Source organism: Pristiophorus japonicus, chromosome 10 (genome assembly GCF_044704955.1).
Source record: "Pristiophorus japonicus isolate sPriJap1 chromosome 10, sPriJap1.hap1, whole genome shotgun sequence".
NCBI lineage: Eukaryota > Metazoa > Chordata > Chondrichthyes > Pristiophoridae > Pristiophorus > Pristiophorus japonicus.
In genome coordinates, this window is record NC_091986.1 from 223,926,623 (window position 1) to 223,954,362 (window position 27,740).

At 48.8% G+C, this 27,740-nt stretch overlaps 1 protein-coding gene across 2 annotated transcripts in view; it reads right to left on the reverse strand.

Annotated features, from left to right (window-relative positions):
* Window positions 1-27,740, reverse strand: part of LOC139275328 (hemopexin-like) — a 65,002-nt gene that overhangs the window by 15,882 nt on the left and 21,380 nt on the right. The window contains exons 1-7 of one of the 2 annotated variants that reach the window (XM_070892635.1): window positions 24,740-24,881; window positions 21,980-22,044; window positions 20,577-20,654; window positions 14,981-15,123; window positions 13,216-13,363; window positions 5,912-6,124; window positions 4,620-4,730 (exon numbers count right to left, since the gene is read on the reverse strand). In XM_070892635.1, the coding sequence (XP_070748736.1) occupies window positions 4,620-4,730; window positions 5,912-6,124; window positions 13,216-13,363; window positions 14,981-15,123; window positions 20,577-20,654; window positions 21,980-22,044; window positions 24,740-24,804 (823 nt within the window). In that variant the 5' untranslated portion in view covers window positions 24,805-24,881. Of the gene's footprint in view, window positions 1-4,619; window positions 4,731-5,911; window positions 6,125-13,215; window positions 13,364-14,980; window positions 15,124-20,576; window positions 20,655-21,979; window positions 22,045-24,739; window positions 24,882-27,740 lie in introns of those variants that run through there. The other variant, XM_070892636.1, reaches the window with a different exon arrangement.

Genomic DNA, 27,740 nt, shown 5'->3' on the forward strand with positions numbered 1-27,740 from the left:
GGACCTCCTGCTCAACAGTTCTAAGTCGATTTGAACATCTCTTTCAGCCAGGTGTGGGCACCTTCAAAGGGGCTAAAGTTAAAATCTACATCACACAGGATGCTAGACCGGTCCATCACAAGGCTAGAGCTGTACCCTATGTGATGAGGGAAAAGATTGAACACGAACTAGACAGGCTTCTGCGGGAAGGCATTATATCACCCGTGGAATTTAGCAACTGGGCAAGTCCCATCGTCCCAGTCATGAAGCCTTATGGATCCGTACGAATCTGTGGGGATTACAAATCTACCACAAACAGAGTCTCCCTACAGGACCAGTACCCGCTGCCCAGAGCAGAGGACCTATTTGCCACATTGGCTGGAGGAAAACTTTTCTCGAAACTAGACCTGACATCTGCGTACATGACGCAAGAACTGACCGAAGAGTCTAAGCTAATCACCACCATCAAGACACATCGAGGCCTTTTCATGTACAATCGATGCCCATTCGGCATCAGGTCGGCAGCTGCTATATTCCAGCGCAACATGGAGAGTCTGCTCAAGTCCATCCCGGAGACGGTTGTATTTCAAAACGACATACTTATCACGGGCAGGGACACCGACTCCCATCTCCGCAATTTGGAGGAAGTACTGAAGCGGTTGGATCGGGTAGGCCTAAGAGTTAAGAAATCCAAGTGTCTGTTTCTCGCGCCCGAGGTTGAATTTTTGGGCAGAAGGATTGCCGCTGATGGAATCCGCCCAACAGAATCCAAAACCGAAGCAATTCGTCTGGCGCCCAGGCCCCGGAATGTCTCGGAACTGCGCGCCTTTCGCGGGCTACTCAATTATTTTGGGAACTTTATGCAGAACTTAAGCACGCTGCTGGAGCCTCTCCACATGCTACTCAGCAAGGGGTACGATTGGTTTGGGGGGACGCCCAGGAACGCGCCTTCAATAAGGCACGCAACCTTCTGTGTTCCAACAGTGTTTTGGCTTTTTTTGATCCAGGTAAAAAGCTAGTACTTACATGTGATGCGTCAGCGTACGGGGTCGGGTGCGTTTTACAACATGTCAATAGTGCGGGCAAATTACAACCCATAGCTTATGCCTCCAGGTCACTTTCGCGGGTGGAGCGCGGGTACGGAATGGTGGAGAAGGAGGCGCTCGCGTGCGTGTACGGTGTCAAAAAGATGCACCAATATCTTTTCGGGGCCAAGTTCGCGTTAGAAACTGACCACAAGCCCCTCACGTCCCTGCTATCCGAGGGCAAGGCAATAAACGCCAACGCCTCGGCGCGCATTCAATGGTGGGCACTCATGCTGGCGTCTTACAACTACACAATAAGGCACAGACAACTGTGCCGACAGGCTTAGCAGGCTACCCCTGGCGACCACGGAAGGGTCTGATGAACAGGACTGTGAGATAGTCATGGCAATCAATGCCTTTGAGACCGCAGGTTCGCCCATGACGGCTCGCCAAATCAGAGCCTGGACGACCAGCGACCCCACGTTATCCTTAGTCAAACGATGTGTCTTAACCGGTGACTGGGCAGAGGCCCGCGATGCCTGCCCCGAGGAGATCAAACCTTTCCATAGGCGCATGCATGAGCTATCACTACAAGCAGATTGCCTGATGTGGGGCAGCTGAGTAGTTATGCCTCTGTGAGGCGGAGAGGCATTTGTCCGGGAGCTCCACCGCGAGCACCCGGGGATCGTTCTCATGAAGGCCATAGCCAGATCCCACGTCTGGTGGCCTGGTATTGACGCGGACTTGGAGCTCTGCTTCCGACGATGCACCATTTGTGCCCAACTCAGTAATGCCCCCAGGGAGGCCACCCTGAGCCCCTGGCCCTGGCCCACCAAACCGTGGTCGCGGGTGCACGTAGACTATGCAGATCCATTCATGGGCAAAATGTTCCTCGATGCATTTTCAAAGTGGATCGAGTGCACCATTTTAAACTCGAGCACCACCTCCACCACTGTGGAGAGCCTGGGAACCATGTTTGCAACGCATGGAATTCCTGACATATTGGTCAGTGATAATGGTCCGTGCTTCACCAGCGCAGAATTCCAAGATTTCATAGTTGACCACAGCATAAATCACGTTAAGACGGCACCGTTCAAGCCGGCTTCCAATGGCCAGGCGGAGCGAGCAGTGCAAATCGTTAAACAAGGCATGCTTAAAATCCAAGGTCCCACGCTGCAGGGCCGCCTGTCGCGACTGCTGCTGGCATACAGATCTCGTCCGCATCCATTGACTGGGGTTCCCCCCGCGCAACTATTGATGAAACAGACCTTAAAGACAAGGCTCTCGTTAATCCTCCCAGATATGCATGAAATCGTTGAGGCAAAGCGCCGTAAGCTAACTGAGTACCATGACCGAAATTCGAGGGGGAGGTGGAATGAGATAGGGGACAAAGTGTTTGTGCTATGGCAGGGGTCCCAAATGGCTTGCAGGGACAGTAACAGGCAAGGAAGGAAACAGGCTACTGGTGGTACAAATGAACAATGGCTAAACCTGCCGGAGGCATGTAGACCAAGTAAAAAGTAGATTCACCAACAACACTGCAGAACCAGAGGCAGACTACAATGTGGAACTCACACCACACCTGGTGGACAGACAGAGGGAACAACCTGAGGAAAGGGCTATCTCAACAGACAGCCCAGGCAAGACACCAACAATCACACCGAAAGAAAAACAGGCACCAAGGCAAACAACTGAACCACAACTAAGACGCTCCACGCGAGAGTGTAGACCACCTGAGAGACTGAATCTATAAAGACAATAAGACCTTGGGGGAGGGTGATGTCATGTATCTCACATTACTGTACATAACTGTATCTTACCATGCTATACATGACTGTAACTAATTATGACCTGTAACCACAAGCATACCTTACCACCAGGGGTGCACTTGCAGGAGACACTGCATATCTGTTCCTCACAGGTATATAAAGACAGGTCTCAGGCAAGTGTGGCATTCGAGAGCTGTGAAATAAAGATGCAGGTCCTGAGTGACCTTGACTTCAGCATGTGCCTTCTGTGAGTTTGTACTGCAGGGATAGGACCTTACAGAACCGAAGTATTTATTTAATTGTTCTGCCATTTCCTTGTTCCCCATTATAAATTCTCCCTACATTTGTCTTCATTAATCTTTTTCTTTTTATGTACTTGTAGAAACTTTTGCAGTCGGTTTTTATGTTCCTTGCAAGTTTATTCTCAAGCTCTATTTTTCCCCTCTTAATCAATCTCTTAGTCCTTTTTTGCTGAATTCTAAACTGCTCCCAATCCTCAGGCTTGCTACTTTTTCTGGCAACTTTGTATAACTCTGTGATGTATGTAGCACTCAAATCACTGACTCCACACAGTCTGGTGTTGTAGTAACTGCTGTGACCTTGGTCCTTTATTGTGTAACTCCAGAGTGCCCTTCAGGTGTCGTGGTCAGCCTTTTATACTCTGTCTCGCAGGTACTTTCGGGTCTCCCACCACAGTGCCCCTTGTGGCAACGTTATATAACTCCTCTTTGGATCTAATACTATCCTTAATTTCTTTTGTTAGCCATGGTTGGGCCACTTTTCCTTTTGTGTTTTTACGCCAGAAAGGAATGTATAATTCATGCATTTGTTCCTTAAATATTAGCCATTGCCTGTCCACCGTCATGCCTTTTAATGAATCTTCCCAATCTATCATAGCCAATTCAGTCCTCATATCTTCGCAGTTTCCTTTGTTTAGATTTAGGACCCTAGTTTCGGATTGGACGATTTCACTTTCCATCTTAATAAAGAACTCAATCATGTTCTGGTCACTCTTCCCTAAAGGACCCGCACAACAATTAACCCCTTCTCATTACCCTATACCTGGATAGCCTGTTCCCGAGTAGGCTCCTCAACATACTGGTCTAAAAAACCATCTCGTACACACGCCAGGAATTCATCTGCCAAAGTATTATTACTAATTTGGTTTGGCCAGTCTATGTGTAGAGTAAAGTCACCTACGATTACTGTAGTACCCTTGCTACATGCATCTCTAATTTCCTGTTTCATGCCATTCCCTACACTACCATTACTGTTTGAGGCCCATAGACAACTCCCACCAATGTTTTCTGCCCCTTGGTGCTCCTTAGCTCCACCCAGACTGATTCTACATCTTGATTTTCTGAGCCAATATCCTTTCTCACTATTGCTCTGATTTGATCTTTTACTAACAACACCACACCATCCCCTCTTCCCTTTTGCCTGTCCTTCCTAAATATCGAATATCCTTGGATATTCAGTTCCCAACCCTGGTCACCCTGCAACCATGTCTCCGTAATTGTAACTATATCATAATCGTTTATATCTATTTGTGTTGTTAATTCGTCTACCTTATTACAGATGCTTCGTGCATTCAGATACAATGCTTTTAAATTTGTCTTTTGAACATTATTAGACATCTTAACATTGATGTGACTGAGCTGGTGTATCAGTGCACCCTGGGACCACCCTGACCTGTCGGCCTGGGTATTTACCCACTGAGGCAGCGGTACAGGTTCTTTGCTGAGAAAGTGCCGTTACAGACACAAGGTGCTTGACCATGACTGCCTGTTCGCCCTGCTCGAACCCCCACAGACACGAAGCCCTGATCACCCGAGTGTGGGCTTACCTCGGAATGCATACATCCTTCCCAGCTCATCCTCATTGAACTCATCGAAGGATCGGTTACTGCAGCGGTTGTAGATGGACACATCGACTGATTTGTTCTTGTGTGCATGTTCTGTTCCATTGAAAGTTCCAACAACATCAATCAGTCGCATTAGTAACATTCACACAGAAACAGCACCCTGGGGAGACAGCACCCTGGGGAGACGCAGCACCCTGGGGAGACAGCACCCTGGGGAGACACAGCAGCCTGGGGAGACACAGCACCCTAGGGAGACGCAGCAACCTGGGGAGACAGCACCCTGAGGAGACACAGCATCCTGCGGGGAACAGCACCCTGGGGAGACACAGCACCCTGTGGGAACAGCACCCCCAGGGGAACTGAGGCCATGTGTAGCCCGCTTTCCCCCTCCCCCCCAATTCCATCCTCCCCATCGCCCCATTCCCTCATCCCACCCCCTCCTTCCCCTCCCACCATCACCTCCTCCACCTGCCCCTCTCCCCATGAACCAGGTGGTAATCAGCTGACTCAGCAGAAACTGGGAACGAAAGCTGGGATCTTCCTGAGCCCTGCAGCACAGTGCCACTCCAGGGGGAGTATTTACTCCACAGGGAGAGGGGGGGCCGCTCCAGGGGGAGTATTTACCCCACGGGGAGAGGGGGGGGCCGCTCCAGGGGGAGTATTTACCCCACGGGGAGAGGGGGGGGCCGCTCCAGGGGGAGTATTTACCCCACGGGTAGAGGGGGGGCCACTCCAGGGGGAGTATTTACCCCACGAGGAGAGGGGGGGCCGCTCCAGGGGGAGTATTTACCCCACGAGAAGAGGGGGGGCCGCTCCAGGGGGAGTATTTACCCCACAGGGAGATGGGGGGCCGCTCCAGGGGGAGTATTTACCCCACGGGGAGAGGGGGGGCGCTCCAGGGGGAGTATTTACCCCACGGGGAGATGGGGGGGGGGGACAGCCGCTCCAGGGGGAGTATTTACCCCACGGGGAGAAGGGGGGGAACGGCTCCGGGGGGAGTATTTACCCCACGGGGAGATGGGGAACGGCTCTGGGGGGAGTATTTACCCCACGGGGAGATGGGGAACAGCTCCCAGCATCGGTAAGGACATGAGAGAGACAGAAATGGAAGGATATGTTGATAGGGTGGGACGGTGTTGGGTGGGAGGAGGTTCATGTGGAGCATAAACACCGGCACGGACCCGATGGGCCGAATGGCGTGTTCCTGTGATGGACATTCTGTGTATCTCGATATTTCAGTGTCTCTGAAACAGGAACATTACCAAATTGCTCACCTCGACCTTCACAGCGCATGAAGTAGTTCCGTGCATCCTTGGGGTATCCGTCAGGAACATGGCCAGTGATGGGATTGAAGCGAGTGAAGTTTGTCCCTTGGAAACAGTAGTATTTTTCCAGCCACCTATAACTTGCCGTGCAGTGATGCAACTCTGGCCATGTCTTCTCCTTCACTGCATTGGTGCTCAGATCCAGCTGGTACACCGTATCTCCTGCAAACAGGACCACAACCTTTATTCCTTTGCTCCATTTCGCCCACTCTTGCCTGAGCGCTCAGACAACAACAACCTGTATTTATATAGCGCCTTTAATGTAGTGAAACATCCCAAGGTGCTTCGCAGGGGTATTATGAGCCAAAAAATGTGACACCGAGCAGCATAAGGAGAAATTAGGGCAGGTGACCAACAGCTTGGTCAAAGAGGTAAGTTTTAAGGAGCGTCTTGGAGGAGGAAAGAGAGGTGGAGAGGTTTAGGGAGGGAGTTCCAGAGCTTGAGGTCCAGGCAACTGAAGGCATGGCCACCGATGGTGAAGCGATTATAATCAGGGATGGTCAGGAGGGCAGAATTAGAGGAGCACAGGCATCGCGGGGGGTTTTGGGGACTGGAGGAGATTACAGAGATAGGGAGGGGCAAGGCCATGGAGGGATTTGTAAATAAGGATGAGAATTTTGAATTTGAGGTGTTGTTTAACATCTCATGTTAAACATGGGAAATCATGTTTGACAAATTTGCTGGAGTTCTTTGAGAATGTAACGAACAGGGTGGATAAGGGGGAACCAGTGGATGTGGTGTATTTGGGTTTCCAGAAGGCATTCAATAAGGCGCCACATAAAAGGTTACTGCACAAGATAAGAGCTCACAGGATTGGGGTTAATATATTAGCATGGATAGAGGATTGGCTAACTAATACAAAACAAAGAGTCGGGATAAATGGGTCATTTTCCGGTTGGCAAATAGTGACTAGTGGAGTGTTGCAGAGATCGGTGCTGGGACCCCAACTATTTACAAACTATATTAATGACTTAGATGAAGGGACCGAGTGTAATGTGGCCAAGTTTGCTGATGATGTCAAACATGATTTCCCGTTCGTAAAACTATGCTGACTCTGCTTGATTGAAGACCGTCTATTTTCACCTCCGTAACATCGCCCATCTCCACCCCTGCCTCAGCTCATCACCTGCTGAAGCCCTCATCCATGCCTTTGTTATTTTTGACTTGACTGTTCCAACGCACTCCTGGCTGGCCTCCCACATTCTACCCTATGTAAACTGGAGGTGATCCAAAGATGGGTGGGAAAGCAAATTGTGAGGAGGACACACAAAATCTGCAAAGGGATATAGACAGACTCGGAGAGTTGGCAAATATTGGGCAGATGGAGTATAATGTGGGAAAATGTGAGTTTATCCACTTTGAGCACAAACAAGCAGGCTGACACTCCAGTGCAGTACTGAGGGAGCACTGCACTTTCGGAGGTGCCGTCTCTTGGATGATACATTAAACCAAGGCCCCGTCTGCCCTCTCGAGTTAACATAAATGATCCCACGGCAAGATTTCGAAGAAGAGCAGTGGAGGTCTCCCCGGTGTCCTGGCCAATATTTATCACAACCAACATCACACTGAGATACGATCCCACACACCGAGATACTGTCCCACACACCGAGATACTGTCCCACACACCGAGATACGGTCCCACACACCGAGATACGGTTACACACAACGAGATACGGTCCCACACACCGAGATACGGTCCCACACACCGAGATACGGTCCCACACACCGAGATACTGTCCCACACACTGAGATACTGTCCCACACACCGAGATACGGTCTCACACACCGAGATACTGTCCCACACACCGAGATACTGTTCCACACACCGAGATACTGTCCCACACACCGAGATACTGTCCCACACACCGAGATACTGTCCCACACACCGAGATACGGTTCCACACACCGAGATACTGTCCGACACACCGATATACTGTCCCACACACCGAGATACTGTCCCACACACCGAGATACGGTCCCACACACCGAGATACTGTCCCACACACCGAGATACTGTCCCACACACCGAGATACGGTCCCACACACCGAGATACGGTCCCACACACCGAGATACTGTCCCACACACTGAGATACTGTCCCACACACCGAGATACGGTCCCACACACCGAGATACGGTTACACACACCGAGATACGGTCCCACACACCGAGATACGGTCCCACACACCGAGATACGGTCCCACACACTGAGATACTGTCCCACACACTGAGATACTGTCCCACACACCGAGATACGGTCTCACACACCGAGATACTGTCCCACACACCGAGATACTGTTCCACACACCGAGATACTGTCCCACACACCGAGATACTGTCCCACACACCGAGATACGGTCCCACACACCGAGATACGGTCCCACACACCGAGATACTGTCCCACACACCGAGATACTGTCCCACACACCGAGATACGGTCCCACACACCGAGATACTGTCCCACACACCGAGATACTGTCCCACACACCGAGATACTGTCTCACACACCGAGATACTGTCCCACACACCGAGATACGGTGCCACACACCGAGATACTGTCCCACACACCGAGATACTGTCCCACACACTGAGTTATAGAAACATAGAAATTTACAGCGCAGAAGGAGGCCATTTTAGCCCATCGTGCCCAACAAAGAGCCGCACGGCCATCAGTTCGTTAGACCTGAACGTTACATAAAACCTATGAACAATGGTGGAAAGGTAAAAAGCACCCAGCCCAATCAGTCCACCCCACACAACTGCGATACCCCATGTAACGCAACATTTTACACTGCACCCCACCCGGAGCCATGTGATCTCCTGGGAGAGGCAAAAAAACAGATAAAACTCAGGCCAATTGGGGAAAACAAATCTGGGAAAATTCCTCTCCGACCCATCCAGTCGATCGAAACTAGTCCAGGGGATCACTCTGGCCGAATTCGATTCCCTGCAGTACTTACTATCGTATCAGCGCCAGTCAACAAGAGGTCATCCAGTCTAATCCCAATTACCAGCTCTAGGTCCGTAACCCTGCAGATTACGGCATTTTAAGTGCCCATCAAACCACCTTTTAAATGTGGTGAGTGTTTCTGCATCCACCACTCTTCCAGGCAGCGAGTTCCAGATCCCCACAACCCTCTGTGTAAAGAAGCTCCCCCCCCACTCAAATCCCCTCTAAATCTTCCACCAATCACCTTAAAACTATGCCCCCTCGTAATTGACCCCTCCACCAATGGAAATAGGTCCTTACTATCCACTTTTTCCAGGCCCCTCAAAATTTTATGCATCTCAATGAGGTCTCCCATTAGCCTCCTCCGTCCCAATGAGAACAAACCCAGCCTATCCATTCTGTCCTCATAACTAAGATTCTCCATTCCAGGCAGCATCCTAGTAAATTGCCTCTGCACCCTCTCTTGTGCAATCGCGTCCTTCCTATAATACGGTGACCAAAACTGCATGCAATACTCCAGCTGTGGCCTAACCAAAGTATTATACAATTTAAGCATAACCTCCCTGCTCTTATATTCTATGCCTCGGCCAATAAAGGCAAGCATTCCGTATGCCTTCTTAACCACCTTATCCACCTGGCCTGCTACGTTCAGGGGTCTGTATACAAGCATTCCAAGGTCCCTTTGTTCATCTGCACTTCTAAATGGCCTACCGCTTAATGTGTATACCCTTTCCTTATTAGCCCTCCCCAAGTGCATCACCTCACACTTCTCTGAATTAAATTCCATTTGCCACTGCTCTGCCCACCTGACCAGTAGATTGATATCCTCCTGCAGCCCATGACTTTCCTCTTCATTATCAACCACACAGACAATTTTAGTGCCGTCTGCAAACCTCTTAATCATACCCCCCATATTCAAATCTAGATCATTGATATATATTAAAAAAGCAAGGGACCCAGCACTGAGCCCTGCGGAACCCCACTGGAAACAGCCTTCCAGTCACAAAAACACCCATCAATCATTACCCTTTGCTTCCTACCTCTGAACCAATTTTGGATCCAACTAGCCACTTTGCCCTGGATCCCATGGGCTTTTACCTTCATGACCAGTCTGCCATGTGGGACCTTATCAAAAGCCTTGCTAAATTCCATATGGACTACATTGTACGCACTACCCTATCAACTCTGGATCAGTTCCTATGGACTGGAGGGTAGCTAATATAACACCACTTTTTAAAAAAGGAGGAAGAGAGAAAACGGGTAATTATAGACGGGTTAGCCTGACATCAGTAGTGGGGAAAATGTTGGAATCGATTATTAAAGATGAAATAGCAGCGTATTTGGAAAGCAGTGACAGGATCGGTCCAAGTCAGCATGGATTTATGAAAGGGAAATCATGCTTGACAAATCTTCTGGAATTTTGTGAGGATGTAACTAGCAGAGTGGACAAGGGAGAACCAGTGGATGTGGCGTATTTGGACTTTCAAAAGGCTTTTGACAAGGTCACACAAAAGAGATTGGTGTGCAAAATTAAAGCACATGGTATTGGGGGTAATGTACTGACGTGGATAGAGAACTGGTTGGCAGACAGGAAGCAGAGAGTCGGGATAAATGGATCCTTTTCAGAATGGCAGGCAGTGACTAGTGGAGTGCCGCAGGGCTCAGTGCTGGGACCCCAGCTCTTTACAATATACATCAATGATCTGGATGACGGAATTGAGTGTAATATCTCCAAGTTTGCAGATGACACTAAGCTGGGTGGCAGTGTGAGCTGTGAGGAGGATGCTAAGAGGCTGCAGGGTGACTTGGACAGGTTAGGTGAGTGGGCAAATGCGCGGCAGATGCTGTATAATGTGGACAAATGTGAGGTTATCCACTTCAGTGGCAATAACACAAAGGCAGAATATTATCTGAAAGGCGGCAGATTAGGAAAAGGGGAGGTGCAACGAGACCTGGGTGTCATGGTACATCAGTCATTGAAAGTTGGCATGCAGGTACAGTAGGTGGTGAAAAAGGCAAATGGTATGTTGGCCTTCATAGCTAGGGGATTTGAGTATAGGAGCAGGGAGGTCTTACTGCAGGTGTACAGGGCCTTAGTGAGGCCTTACCTGGAATATTGTGTTTAGTTTTGGTCTCCTAATCTGAGGAAGGACGTTCTTGCTATTGAGGGAGTGCAGCGAAGGTTCACCAGACTGATTCCTGGGATGGCAGGACTGACATATGAGGAGAGATTGGATCGACTGGGCCTGTATTCACTGGAGTTTAGAAGGATGAGAGGGGATCTCATAGAAACGTATAAAATTCTGACGGGACTGGACAGGTTAGATGCAGGAAGAATGTTCCCGATGTTGGGGAAGTCCAGAACCAGGGGACACAGTCTTAGGATAAGGGGTAGGCCATTTAGGACTGAGATGAGGAGAAACTTCTTCACTCAGAGTGTTGTTAACCTGTGGAATTCCCTGCCACAGAAAGTTGTTGATGCCAGTTCATTGGATATATTCAAGAGGGAATTAGATATGGCCCTTATGGCCAAAGGTACGGAGAGAAAGCAGGAAAGGGGTACTGAGGTGAATGATCAGCCATGATCTTATTGAATGGTGGTGCAGGCTTGAAGGGCCGAATGGTCTACTCCTCAACCTATTTTCTATGTTTCTATGTTACCCTCATCGACCCTCTTGGTTACCTCCTCAAAAAATCCAATCAAGTTAGTTAAACACGATCTTCCCTTAACAAATCTGTGCTGACTGTCCCTGATTAATCCTTGCCTTTCTAAATGTAGATTTATCCTGTCCTTCAGGATTTTTTCCAATAATTTTCCCACCACTGAGGTTAGGCTTACGGCTTTCTCCCTTCTTAAACAAGGGTACCACATTAGCAGTCCTCCAGTTCTCTGGCACCATGCCTGAATCCAAACAAAGCTGGAAAAATGATGGTCAGAGCCTCTGCTATTTCCTCTCTTGCTTCGCTCAACAGCCTGGGATGCATTTCATCCGGGCCTGGGGACTTATCCACTTTCAAAGCTACCAAACCCCCCCCAATCCCTCCTCTCTCACTATGTCTATTTTGTCCAGAATTTTACACTCCTCCTCGATAGCAATAACTACATTGCCCCTTTCCTTTGTGAAAACAGACATAAAGTATTCATGAAGAACCAGAGCCACATCTTCCGCCTCCACACACAGAGATTACCCTCATCGTCTCTAATAGGCCTTATCCTTTCTTTAGTTATTCTCTTGCTCTTAATATATTTATAAACATCTTTGGGGTTTCCTTGATTTTACTTGCCAAGAATTTTTCATGCTGTCTCTTTGCTTTCCTAATATCCCTTTTAATTTCATCCCTGGACTTTCTATATTCCTCCAGAGATTTTATAGTATTTAGCCGTCGGTATATGATATAAACTTCCCTTTTTTTCTTTACCCTCCCCTGTGAGTCTGTAGACATCCAGGGGGCTGTAGAATTGTTATTCCCAACCTTTTTCTTTAGGACACATGTTTGGCCTGAGCCCTCCGGATCTCCTCCTTGAATGCCTCCCACTGTTCCGACACTGATTTACCTTCAAGTAGCTGTTTCCAGTTCACTGTGGCCAAATCACTCCTTAACTTAGCAGTTAGCTTTTCCCCAATTTGGGAATATAGGCCCAACCTACTCAACCTTTCTTCATAAGACAACCCCTTCTTCTCAAGAATTAACCTACTGAACCTTCTCTGAACTCCCTCCAATACAAATATATCCTTCCTTAAATACGGAGACCAAAACTGTACGCAGTACTCCAGGTGTGGCCTCACCAATACCCTGTACAGTTGTAGCAGGACTTCTCTGCTTTTATACTCCATCCCCCTTTGTAATAAAATTTGCGTTCCTGATTACTTGCTGTACCTGCATACTCACTTTTTGTGTTTAATGCACAAGGACCCCCAGGTCCCTCTGTATCGCAGCGTTTTATTATCTCTCTCCATTTAAATAATAATTAGTTTTTTTATTTTTCCTACCAAAGTGGATAACCTCACATTTTCCCACATTATACTTCATCTGCCAATGTTTTGCTCATTCACTGAGCCTGTCTATATCTACTTGCTTTACCAGTTATCTTTATATCAGCAGCAAACTTGGCTGCATTACACTCGGTCAGGAGGGCGAAACCTGCCTCAATTTCCTGCCCCTGCCCACGAGTGACTAAACCCAACTGAGACTCGCAAACTGAGGTCAGCTGACACAGCAGGGAAGGAATCTAGCACCTTGTGGTCTGTCCAATTCCATCTCCATCGGGAGGAAAATCGGGACCACTTCACAGAATGCCCTTACCTTTGAAAAAGATTACTGAATCCTCCGCACAGTCTCCTTTTGGACACTCGACCGCTGCCCCCAGATTGTCGGGAATTCCCGGGAATTTATCGTGGATCAGGAACTGTCCTTCTGGTATATTGCCACGATATTGCCAGACCTGATTCCCCTGAGAATCAATGGGAATTCAGTGAGTGAACTAAATGGTACAATTTTAAATCGGGTGCAGGAACAGACAGACCTGGGGGTGGATGAACACACATCTTTGAAGGTGGCAGGACACATTGAGAACTTGTTGAAAAGCAAGTTGGGATCCTGGATTAATAGAGGCAAAGCATACAAAAACAAGGAAGCTATACTAAACCTTTATAAAACACTAGTTAGGCTGCAGCTGGAGCCAATTCTGGGCAGGATGTCACAGCCCTAGAGAGGGTGCGGAGGAGATTGACCAGAATGGTTCCAGGGATGAGGGACTTCAGTTACGGGGAGAGACTGGAGAAGCTGGGCTTGTTCTCCTTAGATCAGAGAACAACAACAAGGTATTGTCCCAAGGCGTTTCACAGGAGACGGAGAGAAGTTTAAGAGAAGATTCAATCGAGGGGTTCAAAATCATGAAGGCTTTTGATAGAGTAACTAAGGAGCAACTGTTCCCAGGGGCAGGAGGGTCGGTAACCAGAGGGACACAGGTTGACGCTAATCGGCGATAGAACCAGCGGGGGAGATGGGGGAACTTTTTACACAAAGCGTTGTGATCTGGAATGCGCTGCTTGAAAGGTCGCTGGGAGCTGAGACAATATAGTGAGTGGGCAAAGGTCTGGCAGCTGGAGTATAATGTGGGAAGATGTGAGGTTATCTACTTTGGCAGAAAAAAATAGAAAAGCAAATTATTATTTAAATGGAGAAAAATTGCAAAATGCTGCAGTACAGAGGGACCTGGGGGTCCTTGTGCATGAAACACAAACAGTTAGTATGCAGGTACAGCAAGTAATCAGGAAGGCAAATTAAATGTTGGCCTTTATTGCAAGGGGGATAGAGTATAAAAGCAGAGAAGTCCTGCTACAGTTGTACAGGGTATTGGTGAGACCACACCTGGAGTACTGCATACAGTTTTGGTCTCCGTATTTAAGGAGGGATATACTTGCATTGGAGGCAGTTCAGAGAAGGTTCACGAGGTTGATTCCGGAGATGAGGGGGTTGATTTATGAATATAGGTTGACTAAGTTGGGCCTCTACTTATTGGAGTTCAGAAGAATGCGAGGTGATCTTATCGAAACATATAAGATACTGAGGGGGCTCGACAAAGTAGATGCAGAGAGGATATTTCCAAGCATGGTGGAATTAGAACTAGGGAGTGTAGTTTCAGAGTAAGGGGCCGCCCACTTAAAACTGAGATGAGGAGGAATTTCTTCTCTCAGTGGGTTGTAAATCTGTGGAATTCTCTGTCCCAGAGAGCTATGGAGGCTGGGTCATTGTATATATTTAAGGTGGAGATAGAGAGAGTTTTGAGCGATAAGGGAGTAAAGGGTTATGGGAAGCGGGCAGGGAAGTGGAGCTGAGTCCATGATCAGATCAGCCATGATCTTATTGAATTGTGGAGCAGGCTCGAGGGGCCGAATGGCCGACTCCTGCTCCTATTTCTTATGTTCTTATGTTCTCTGAGCATCAGTGAGCAGGTTCGAGGCCTCTCTCAGGCTTTTCCCACCACACGGGGCCCTGAATGAAAGCTGTGGGTGTGCTGGTCTGGTGGAGACCTGGTAACCATGGATACTGTCACTGAGGAACTTACCTTGAAGAAGAACATTCTGTCATGGTGGTCCGGGGAGTTTTTGTGATGCATTCGGAGCGCTGCGTCGAGATGATCCGGCAAATGGGGCCAGGTTTTATTGATCAAATCGGCGGGACTATGAAAACCGCTCCACAAAAACTCATCTGTCAAATGCAAAGTTCCAGAGACAGCGATTAGCATCTTTGCAAATCCCACATCAAAACATTGTCTCAGCTTTTGCTCATAAAAGGTATCAGCAACACCGATACCATTTTCATATATTAACCCCACCCACCCATCCCCATATCCCCCAATCCCACCCACCCACTCCCCATATCCCCCAACCCCACCCACCCTCTCCCCATATCCCCCAACCCCGCCCACCCTCTCCCCATAGCCCCCAATCCCACCCACCCTCTCCCCATATCCCCCAACCCCACCCACCCTCTTCCCATATCCCCCAATCCCACCCACCCACTCCTCATATCCCCCAACCCCACCCACCCTCTCCCCGTATCCCCCAATCCCACCCACCCTCTCCCCATATCCCCCAACCCTGCCCACTCCCCATATCCCCCAATACCACACACCCACTCCCCATATCCCCCAATCCCACCACTCCCCATATCCCCCAATCCCCCAATCCTTTCTGTTTCCATAAACAAAGTTTGTATGAGAGTCATGTCTCCTAGTGAGCGATCCAACGCTCGTCTGGCATCTATCAGATGCCTTTAGACTCTGATCTAAATTGATAGTGGTCATCCAAAGCTGTGGGTTGTTATACAACTGGCCGAAGACCTCCTCCTGAACTTCCAACTGTATAGGCATATAAATATTAAATGGTTGATGTGGTGTACATGGATTTCCAAAAGGCGTTAGACAAAGTGCCACATAATTGGCTTGGCAGCAAAGTTGAAGCCCGTGGAATAAAAGGGACAGTGACAGCATGGATACGGGATTGTCTCAGTGACAGGAAACAGAGAGTAGTGGTGAACGGTTGTTTCTCGGACTGGAGGAAGGCATACAGTGGTGTTCCCCAAGGGTCGATACTGGGCCCATGGCTTTTCCTGATATATATTAATTATTTAGATTTGGGTATACAGGGCACTGTCATGTATTTAATCATCTTGCAATGACATAGTTATGTAACTGTAACTCATGTACACTGTACCTGTACCCTAGAAATGCACACCCTGACCACAGGGGGTGAACTTGCGGGAGACACTCCTCACCTGGGTTTCCAGGTATAAAAGGGGAGGTCCCACCCAGGGTCAGGACTCCTTGATCCTGGCAATAAAGGTGAAGGTCACAGAGTGACCGTGTCTGATATATCCATGCCTCGTGTGAGTTTGTAGTAAGGTGCAGGGACACTACAGGCACAATTTCAAAATCTGCAGATGACACAAAACTTGGAAGTATAGTGAACAGTGAGGAGGAAAGTGAGAGACTTCAGGAGGACCCAGACAGGCTGGTGGAATGAGTGGACACGGGGCAGATGAAATTTCACACAGAAAAGGAGGAATTATAAATTAAAGGCTACAATTCTAAAGGGGGTGCATGAATCAGAGGAAGGACGTTCTTGCTATTGAGGGAGTGCAGCGAAGGTTCACCAGACTGATTCCAGGGATGGCTGGACTGACATATGAGGAGAGACTGGATCAACTGGGCCTTTATACACTGGAGTTTAGAAGGATGAGAGGGGATCTCATAGAAACTTATAAAATTCTGACGGGACTGGACAAGTTAGATGCGGGAAGAATGTTCCTGATGATGGGGAAGTCCAGAACCAGGAGACACAGTCTTAGGATAAGGGGTAGGTCATGTAGGACTGAGATGAGGAGAAACTTCTTCACTCAGAGAGTTGTTAACCTGTGTAATTCCCTGCCGCAGAGAGTCGTTGATGCCAGTTCATTGGATATATTCAAGAGGGAGTTAGATATGGCCCTTACGGCTAAAGGGATCAAGGGGCATGGAGAGAAAGCAGGAAAGGGATACTGAGGGAATGATCAGTCATGATCTTATTGAATGGTGGTGCAGGCTCGAAGGGCCGAATGGCCTACTCCTGCACCTATTATCTATGTTTCCCTGAACAGAGAGACCTGGGGGTAGAAGGGCACAAATCATTGAAGGTGGCAGGGCATAGAAACATAGAAACATAGAAAATAAGTGCAGGAGTAGGCCATTCGGCCTTTTGAGGGTAATGATAACCAGAGCATGTCAGGAAGGGACAGAGCATGTAAACATAAGTGAGGTCAGAGTAGGGGAATGTGGTTAAAAAGACAAAATTGAAAGCTCTTTATCTGAATCCACGCAGCATTTGTAACAAGATCGATGAGTTGACGGCACAAATAGATATAAATGGGTACGATCTGATCGCCATTACAGAGACGTGGTTGCAAGGTGCCAAGGCTGGGAACTGAATATTCAGGGGTATTTGATATTTTGGAAGGATAGGCAGAAAGGAAAAGGAGGTGGGTAGCTCTGTTAATAAAGAATGAGATCAGTGCGTTAGTGAGAAATGATATTGGCTCAGAGGATCGAGATGTAGAATCAGTTTGTGTGGAGATAAGAAATAATAAGGGAAGGAAGTCACTGGTGGGAGTGGTCTATAGGCCCCCTAACAGTTGCTACACTGTAGGACAGAGTATAAATCAATAAATAGTGGAGCCTTGTAAGAAATGTACGGCAATAATCATTTTAATTTTCATATTTCATAAATTGGAAAAAGGTAGCCTCATTTTTCATAAATTGGAAAAAGGTAGCCTTAAGGAAAAAGGTATGCGGGATAGTTTCATAGAATAATACAGTGTAGAACCAAACAGGGAGCAGGCTATTTTAGATCTGGTAATGTGCAAGGAGATGGGATTAATTAATGATCTCATAGTGAAGGATCCTCTTGGGAACAGTGATCATAGCATGGTAGAGTTTCAAATTCAGATTGAGGGTGAGAAAGTGGGTTTCAAACTAGTGGCCTGAACTTAAATAAAGGCAATTCCAAAGGTATGAAAGCAGAGTTGGCTAAAGTGGATTGGGAAAATAGATTACAGGGTCAGACAGTAGATAAGCATTGGTAGACATTTAAAGAGATATTCCATAACTCATAGAAACAAAGAAACATAGAAAATACATGCAGGAATAAGCCATTTGGCTCTTCAAGCCTGCACCACCATTCAATAAGATCATGGCTGATCATTCACCTCAGTACCCCTTTCCTGCTTTCTCTCCAGTTGAGGGCAACAGAGGCCATCGCAAAGATATATTCCAGTGAAGAAAGAAAGACTCTAAGAGAAGGATGAACCATCCATGGCTAACTAAGGAAGTAAAGGGTGGTATCAAATTGGAAACAAAGGCATACAATGTTGCGAAGATTAATGGAAGGCCAGAGGATTGGGAAATTTTTAGAAACCAGCAAAAGATGACGAAAAAATAAATAAAGAAAGAGAAGATAGATTATGAGAGTAAATTAACAAGAAATATAAATACAGACAGTAAGAACTTCTACAGGTATATAAAAAGGAAACGAGTAGCTAAAGTAAACGTTGGTCCCTGGAGGATGAGACTGGGGAATTAATAATGGGGAACAGGGGAATGGCAGAGACTTTGAACAAATAATTTGTATCGGTCTTCACAGTAGAAGACACTAAAAACATCCCAATAATAAATAATCAAGGATCTATTTGGGAGGAGGGAACTTCAAACAATCACTATCGCTTGAGATAAAGTACTAGGCAAACTAAAGGGACTAAAGGTGGACAAGTCCCCTGGACCCGATGGCCTGCATCCGAGGGTCTTAAAATGAGTGGCTGCAGGGATAGTGGATGTATTGGTTGTAATCTACCAAAATTCCCTGGATTCTGGAGAGGTCCAAGCGCACTGGAAAACCGCAAATGTAACGCCCCTATTTAAGAAAGGAGGGAGACAGAAAGCAGGAAACTATAGACCAGTTAGTCTAATATCTGTCACTGGAGTCCATTATTAAGGAAGTAGCAGGTCACTTAGAAAATCATAATATAGTCAAGCAGAGCCAGCGTGGTTTTATGAAAGGGAAGCAGTGACTAGTGGAGTACCGCAAGGTTCTGTGCTGGGGCCCCAGCTGTTTACACTGTACATTAATGATTTAGACGAGGGGATTAAATGTAGTATCTCCAAATTTGCGGATGACACTAAGTTGGGTGGCAGTGTGAGCTGCGAGGAGGATGCTATGAGGTTGCAGAGTGACTTGGATAGGTTAGGTGAGTGGGAAAATGCATGGCAGATGAAGTATAATGTGGATAAATGTGAGGTTATCCACTTTGGTGGTAAAAACAGAGAGACAGACTATTATCTGAATGGTGAATGTGGTGTATTTGGATTTCCAGAAGGCATTCGATAAGGTGCCACATAAAAGGTTACTGCACAAGATAAGAGCTCACAGGGCTGGGGGTAATATATTAACATGGATCGAGGATTGGCTAACTAACAGAAAACAGAGAGTCGGGATTAATGGCTTATTTTCCGGTTGGCAAACAGTAACTAGTGGGGTACCACATGGATCGGTGGTGGGTCCCCAACTATTTACAATCTATATTAATGACTTGGATGAAGGGACCGAGTGTAATGTAGTCAAATTTGCTGATGATATAAAAATCGGTGGGAAAGCAAGTTGTGAGGAGGACACAAAAAATCTGCAAAGTGATATAGATAGGTTAAGTGAGTGAGCAAAAATTTGGCAGATGGAGTATAATATGGGAAAATGTGAGGTTATCCACTTTGGTAGGAAAAATAAAAAAGCAAATTATTATTTAAGTTTGGAGAGATTACAAAACACTGTGGTACAGAGGGATATATGGATCCTTGAACATGAAACACAAACAGTTAGTATGCAGGTACAGCAAGTAATCAGGAAGGCAAATGGAATGTCGGCCTTTATTGCAAGGGGGATAGAGTATAAAAACAGAGAAGTCCTGCTACAACTGTACATGGTATTGGTGAGGCCACATCTGGAGTACTGCGTGCAGTTTTGGTCTCCGTATTTAAGGAGAGATAGACTTGCACTGGAGGCAGTTCAGAGAAGGTTCACGAGGTTGATTTCTGAGATGAAGGGGTTGTCATATGAAGAAAGGTTGAGCAGGTTGGGCCTATACTCATTGGAGTTTAGAAGACTGACAGGTGATCTTATTGAAACGTGTAAGATTCTGAGGGGGCTTGACAGGGTAGATGCAGAGAGGATGTTTCCCCTCGTGGGGGAATCTAGAACTAGGGGGCATAGTTTCAGAATCAGGGGCCGCCCATTTAAAATGGGAATGAGGAGGAATTTCTCCTCTCAGAGGGTCGTGAATCTTTGGAATTCTCTGCCCCAGAGAGCTGTGGAGGGTGGGTCATTGAATATATTTAAGGTGAAGATCGACAGATTTCTGAATGAGAAGGGAGTGAAAGGTTATGGGGAGCGGGCGGAAGTGGAGCTGAGTCCATGATCAAACCAGCCATGATCTTATTGAATGGCGGAGCAGGCTCGAGGGGCCGAATGCCCGACTCCTGCTCCTATTTCTTATGTTCTTATGTTTGTTATTTTGGGCTGGAGGATAAAGTGTGAGGAAATTCACCTCTCCCGTCATGGACTCTGCAGCCATAGACTTACCTCGGAAAAAGTGGGTAACTCCCTGCTCATCCGGAGTGATTGCATCAAATCCGAGATCATCACATCGATTGGGATAACCTGGAAAAATAAATCACAAGCACCTTACTGAGGAGTCTAATCCAGTGCAATGGCCAAGGCAGCATGTAGAAACTTGAAGACCACTGCGGGCGTACCTAACGCAAGTAAAGAGGGCTTCATTCACGGGCCTTCCACACAGTGGGGCTGGATGGGCGGGATGGCATTACCTGGGATTCTCTTCAGGTTGGGTTTGGGTAGATTGGGAATGGATGGGAGCGGTTTGAGTCAGTGGGATGTTATATAGTTCGACTGATGGGAGGGAAGGGGGTGGTTTGAGTCAGTGGGATGTTATGTAGTTGGACTGATGGGAGGGAAGGGGGTGGTTTGAGTCAGTGGGATGTTATGTAGTTGGACTGATGGGAGGGAAGGGGGTGGTTTGAGTCAGTGGGATGTTATGTAATTGGACTGATGGGAGGGAAGGGGGTGGTTTGAGTCAGTGGGATGTTATGTAATTGGACTGATGGGAGGGAAGGGGGTGGTTTGAGTCAGTGGGATGTTATGTAATTGGACTGATCGGAGGGAAGGGGGTGGTTTGAGTCAGTGGGATGTTATGTAGTTGGACTGATGGGAGGGAAGGGGGTGGTTTGAGTCAGTGGGATGTTATGTAATTGGACTGATGGGAGGGAAGGGGGTGGTTTGAGTCAGTGGGATGTTATGTAGTTGGGCTGATGGGAGGGAAGGGGGTGGTTTGGGTCAGTGGGATGTTATGTAATTGGACTGATGGGAGGGAAGGGGGTGGTTTGGGTCAGTGGGATGTTATGTAGTTGGACTGATGGGAGGGAAGGGGGTGGTTTGGGTCAGTGGGATGTTATGTAATTGGACTGATGGGAGGGAAGGGGGTGGTTTGGGTCAGTGGGATGTTATGTAGTTGGACTGATGGGAGGGAAGGGGGTGGTTTGAGTCAGTGGGATGTTATGTAATTGGACTGATGGGAGGGAAGGGGGTGGTTTGGGTCAGTGGGATGTTATGTAGTTGGACTGATGGGAGGGAAGGGGGTGGTTTGGGTCAGTGGGATGTTATGTAATTGGACTGATGGGAGGGAAGGGGTGGTTTGAGTCAGTGGGATGTTATGTAGTTTGACTGATGGGAGGGAAGGGGGTGGTTTGGGTAGTTAGGATTCGATGCAGTTGGACTGATGGGACGGGTTTATTCCAGAGTGAGTAACTGGTTCAGGGTTGGGATTGTACTCAATATGCCGCGAGAACTCACTGTCAGAACGTAGAGCTTTAGTGCTCCTTTCAAGTAACGAGGAGGTGGATGGGAAATGAACAGGCCGACAGTGCGGAGAGAGAGGTGTAGAGGAGAGCAGCAGCGTTGATACTGACCTGCGATGCTGGGGTGTGTGTGGTTCTGGCTCATCTCGCCATGCATGAGGCTTGCGTGTCTCTTCCTGAAATAAAGCAGCAAATCACTTTAACCCAGAGCTTCTCTGGCAATTCCCCTTGCCTCCCATTTTCTTCCAGATTTCCTGCAACCTCTCGGCACGACTTGTCCTGCGCTCAGGCTCCGGTAGTGTCCCACCATCGCTGGCTCCCCCCCTCCAGAACCTGGCTGGAGTCACTGTTCTTCATATGAGAGGCTGTTCAGCAACAGAGGGCATCACAGCCAGGACTGATCCTGTCCTCACTCGTGTTCACAAAAGGTCAAACCATGGGGTCAAGTTGCATAAACATCTCTTGTATTTCATTGGGTTTAGAACATTGAGGGCTGATCGAATCAAGGTCTTTGTGGAGTTTCAGTAAGGTTTATCGCCATCACATTGCATCTGCCATGTGTCTGCCCATTTCACCAGTCTTCACCTTCCTCCTGAAGTCTGCTGCCATCCTGGTCACTATTTACTACGTTGCCGAGCTTTGTATCATCCGCAAACTTCAAAAGTGTACTCCCTACACCCACATCCAAGTCATTTATATATAGCAAGAAAAGCAAACAGTCTAATTCCGACCCCTGGGGGAACCCACTTCATACTTCACTCCAGTCAGAAAATCATCCTTTAACCACCATTCTGTCTCCTATACCTTCACCAGTTTCGTTCCCAAGTTTCTTTAATACCATGTGCTTCATTTTTCCGAATAAGTCTGTCATGTGGTACTTTATCCAGACCTATATCTGCTGCACAACCTTTATCAACCCCCTCTGTTACTTCATCAAAGAACTCAATCAGGTTAGTCAGACATGATCTGCCTTTAACAAATCCGTGCTGGCTCTCCCTTGTGCTTCTCCAAGTGAGGATTAATTTTGTCCTTGACGATGGTCTCTAGTAGATTTCCCATCACTGACCTTAGACTGATTGGCCTGTAGATTGCAGGTTTAAGCCCTCGTCCTTTTTTGAGTAAGGGTGTAACATTTGCAATGCTCCAGTCCTCTGGCACCAACCCATGTCCAAGGAGGATTGGAAGATTGTGGTCAGAGCTTCTGCGATCTGCACTCTAGCTTCCCTTAGCAACCTAGGATACATCACATCTGGACCGGGTAACTTGTTAACTTTGAGTGATACCAATCTATTTAGCACCTCCTTTCTATCTATCTGTATCTATCAAATATCTCGACTCCCCCCTCCTCTACTGCCACATTAACTTCATCCTCCTCTTTTGTGAAGGCAGGTGCAAAGACCTCACTCAGTCCCTCAGTCTCACCCTCGGCCTCCACAATATCTCCTTTTTCCCCTAATCGGCCCCACCATTCCTTCAACTACCCTTTTACTTTTTATATCATTATAAAAGATTTTTGGATTCCTTTTATGTTACCCGTTAATCTTTTTCTCATACTCTCTCTCTTTGCCCTTCTTGTATCTATATTCAATCCCCCCGGCACTCTCTGTATTCTGCCTGGTTTTGCAATGTATTCAGTACCTGACATTTGTCAAAAACCTTTCTTTATTTTATTTTAACCTCTATTTCCTTTGTCATCCAGGGAGCTCGAGCTTTGAATGCCCCATCTTTCCTCCTTATGGTAATGAGCTTGGTTTGTACCCAAACCATCTGCGCCCTGAAGGCCTGCCTATAATCCAGGCGGACACATCCAGTAGAGTACTGAGGGAACGCCGCACTGTCAGCGGGGCAGTACTGAGGGAGTGCCGCACTATCGGAGGGGCAGTACTGAGGAAAGCTGCACTGTGGGAGGGGCAGTACTGAGGGAGTGCCGCACTGTCGGAGGGGCAGTACTGAGGAAAGCTGCACTGTGGGAGGGGCAGTACTGAGGGAGTGCCGCACTGTCGGAGGGGCAGTACTGAGGGAACGCCGCACTGTCAGCGGGGCAGTACTGAGGAAGTGCCGCACTGTCGGAGGGGCAGTACTGAGGAAAGCTGCACTGTCAGAGGGGCAGTACTGAGGGAATGCCGCACTGTCGGAGGGGCAGTACTGAGGGAGTGCCGCACTGTCGGAGGGACAGTACTGAGGGAGCGCCGCACTGTCTGCGGGGCAGTACTGAGGGAGTGCCGCACTGTCGGAGGGGCAGTATTGAGGGAGCGCTGCACTGTCAGAGGTGTCGTCTTTCAGATGAGACATTAAACCAAGGCCCTGTCTGCTCTCTCAGGTTGACGTAAAAGATCCCACAGCCACTATTTGTAGGAGTTCTCCCCAATGTCCTGGGGCCAATATTTATCCCTCAACCAACATCACTAAAAACATATTATCTGCTCATTTATCTCGTTGCTGTTTGTGGGAGCTTGCTGTGTGCAAATTGGCTGCCGTATTTCCTAAATTACAATAGTGACTACACTTCAAAAAGTACTTTCATTCCTGTGAGGTGCTTTGGGATGTCCTGAGGTTATAAAGGCGCTATATAAGGGCAAGTCTTTCTTTCACTCTTGTTCCTAATGTGTCTACTTTCTCATCCTCATATTGCAAAGTTGCTTCATGCGAATGATGTTAATTTGAATTGAAATCGCTCACTATGTTATTTAAATCGTTTAATTCTAACGAGCAGATAATTGCCGTTGTGTGGCTCAGTACCACACCAGGCAGTGCATACACTCACTGAGCCATATAGTCAGTTCCTGGCATCTGCTTAATGTTCACTAACTGGACACTCAAACCGTCTACACTGTGACATCCTGCAGAATTCACCACTAGCCCAGTACTCACCAGGGTAGAGAGGGGCTGAGGGTCAGAGCCCCGGACAGACACAACACACCCAACAGGAACTGCATAGCCGCTCCACAGACCTGCGAATGGACTGATGCTTGTGCCCAAGACAGGGGGTTATTTATATATCCACTCAACACAGCCTCGTTCAAAACAAACAGACGGTAAGAGGTTCCCGGAGCAGAGAGGTCAAAGTCAGAACAAACTGTCCCTGAATCACGGTTTCTTTCAAAAGGCATTTGATAAAGTGACAGATAACAAACTTATTAACAAAACAGAAACCCATAGAATTAAAGAGACAGTGGCAGCATGGATTTGAAATTGTCTAAGGGACAGGAAACAGAGAGTAGTGGTGAACGGCTGTTTCTCGGACTGGAGGAAGGTATACAGTGGTGTTCCCCAGGGGTCGGTACTGGGACCACTGCTCTTTTTGATAGATATTAATGACCTGGACCTGGGTATACAGGGCACAATTTCAAAGTTTGCAGATGTCACAAAACACAGAAATGTAATAAACAAAGGGGAGGATAGTGAAAAACTTTAGGTGGACACAGACAGGCTGGTGAAATGGACAGACATGTGGCAGATGAAATTTAATGCAGAGTAGTGTGAAGTGATATATTATGGTCGGAGGAATTAGAAGAGAGGCAAATAAACTAAAAGGTACAATTCTAAAGGGGGTGCAGGAACAGAGAGACCTGGGGGTATATGCACACAAATCTTTGAAGGTGGCATTAATTGGTTAGCTCTTTTAAAGAGCCGGCACAGGCACGATGGGCCAAATGGCCTCCTTCTGTGCTGTCTGAGTCTATGATTCAATGATCACACAGAATACATTTTAACCAGACACAGTGTGGCTCAGGATCTGCTGAAATCCAGACTGAGGGTTGCTAACAAAGCAAGGCTATACTTGATCACACACTGCCAGGATATTTAAAGGGACAGTGTCTTCATTCCATGGAGAATGGGGGCTTGGAAAAGAGTCGGAATAATTTTGCACAGTTGTATCATAGGATCAGGAGGAGGCCATTTGGCCCATCGTGCCTGCTCTGCCATTCAATTAGATCATGGCTGCTCTGTATCTCAACCCCATTTACCCACCTTTGTTCCCTATCCCTTGTCGTGTCATATCACACGGGGGGTCGTGGTATTGATTAAAGAAACTATTACAGTGGTGAGGAGGGATGATATGTTAGAGGGATCATCAAATGAGGCCATATGGATCGAAATGAAAAATAAAAAAGGGGCGATCACACTGCTGGGTGTGTATTATAGACAGTCTAACAGTGGGAGGGAGATAGAGGAGCAAATATAAAGGCAAATTGCTGTGAAGTCCAAAAACCATAGGGCAGTAATAGTAGGGGATTTCAACCATCCAAATATGCGGTATGGGTGGTGTGGGCAGTGTGGACAGTGTGGGCGGTGTGGACAGTGTGGGCAGTGAGGGCGGTGTGGGCAGTGTGGGCAGTGTGGGCGGTGTGGGTGGTGTGGGCAGTGAGGGCAGTGTGGGCGGTGTGGGCGGTGTGGGCAGTGTGGGCGGTGTGGGCAGTGAGGGCAGTGTGGGCGGTGTGGGCAGTGAGGGCAGTGTGGGCGGTGTGGGCAGTGAGGGCAGTGTGGGCGGTGTGGGCGGTGTGGGCAGTGTGGGCGGTGTGGGCAGTGTGCGTGGTGTGGGCGGTGTGGGCGGTGTGGGCAGTGTGGGCGGTGTGGGCAGTGAGGGCAGTGTGGGCGGTGTGGGTGGTGTGGGCAGTGTGGGCGGTGTGGGTGGTGTGGGCAGTGTGGGCGGTGTGGGTGGTGTGGGCAGTGTGGGCGGTGTGGGCGGTGTGGGTGATGTGGGTGGTGTGGGCAGTGTGGGTGGTGTGGGCGGTGTGGGCGGTGTGGGCAGTGTGCGTGGTGTGGGCAGTGTGCGTGGTGTGGGCGGTGTGGGCGGTGTGGGCAGTGTGGGCGGTGTGGGCAGTGAGGGCAGTGTGGGCGGTGTGGGTGGTGTGGGCAGTGTGGGCGGTGTGGGTGGTGTGGGCAGTGTGGGCGGTGTGGGTGGTGTGGGCAGTGTGGGCGGTGTGGGCGGTGTGGGTGATGTGGGTGGTGTGGGCAGTGTGGGCGGTGTGGGCGGTGTGGGTGGTGTGGGCAGTGAGGGCAGTGTGGGCGGTGTGGGCAGTGTGGGCGGTGTGGGCAGTGTGGGCGGTGTGGGCAGTGTGGGCAGTGTGGGCAGTGTGGGCGTTGTGGGCAGTGTGGGTGGTGTGGGCGGTGTGGGCGATGTGCGTGGTGTGGGCAGTGTGGGTGGTGTGGGCAGTGTGGGCAGTGTGGGCGATGTGCGCGGTGTGGGTGGTGTGGGTGGTGTGGGCAGTGTGGGCGGTGTGGGCGATGTGCGTGGTGTGGGCAGTGTGGGCGGTGTGGGCAGTGTGGGCGGTGTGGGCGGTGTGGGTGGTGTGGGTGGTGTGGGCAGTGTGGGTGATGTGCATGGTGTGGGCAGTGTGGGCGGTGTGGGCAGTGTGGGCGATGTGTGTGGTGTGGGCAGTGTGGCCAGTGTGGGCGGTGTGGGCGGTGTGGGCAGTGTGGGCAGTGTGGGCGGTGTAGGCGGTGTGGGCGGTGTGGGTGGTGTGGGCAGTGTGGGCGGTGTGGGCAGTGTGCGTGGTGTGGGCGGTGTGGGCAGTGTGAGTGGTGTGGGCAGTGTGGGCAGTGTGGGCAGTGTGGGCGGTGTGGGCGGTGTGGGCGGTGTGGGCAGTGTGCGTGGTGTGGGCAGTGTGCGTGGTGTGGGCGGTGTGGGCAGTGTACGTGGTGTGGGCGGTGTGGGCAGTGTGAGTGGTGTGGGCAGTGTGGGCAGTGTGGGCGGTGTGGGCAGTGTGGGCAGTGTGAGTGGTGTGGGCAGTGTGGGCAGTGTGGGCGGTGTGGGCGGTGTGGGCAGTGTGCGTGGTGTGGGCGGTGTGGGCAGTGTGCGTGGTGTGGGCGGTGTGGGCAGTGTGAGTGGTGTGGGCGGTGTGGGCAGTGTGCGTGGTGTGGGCAGTGT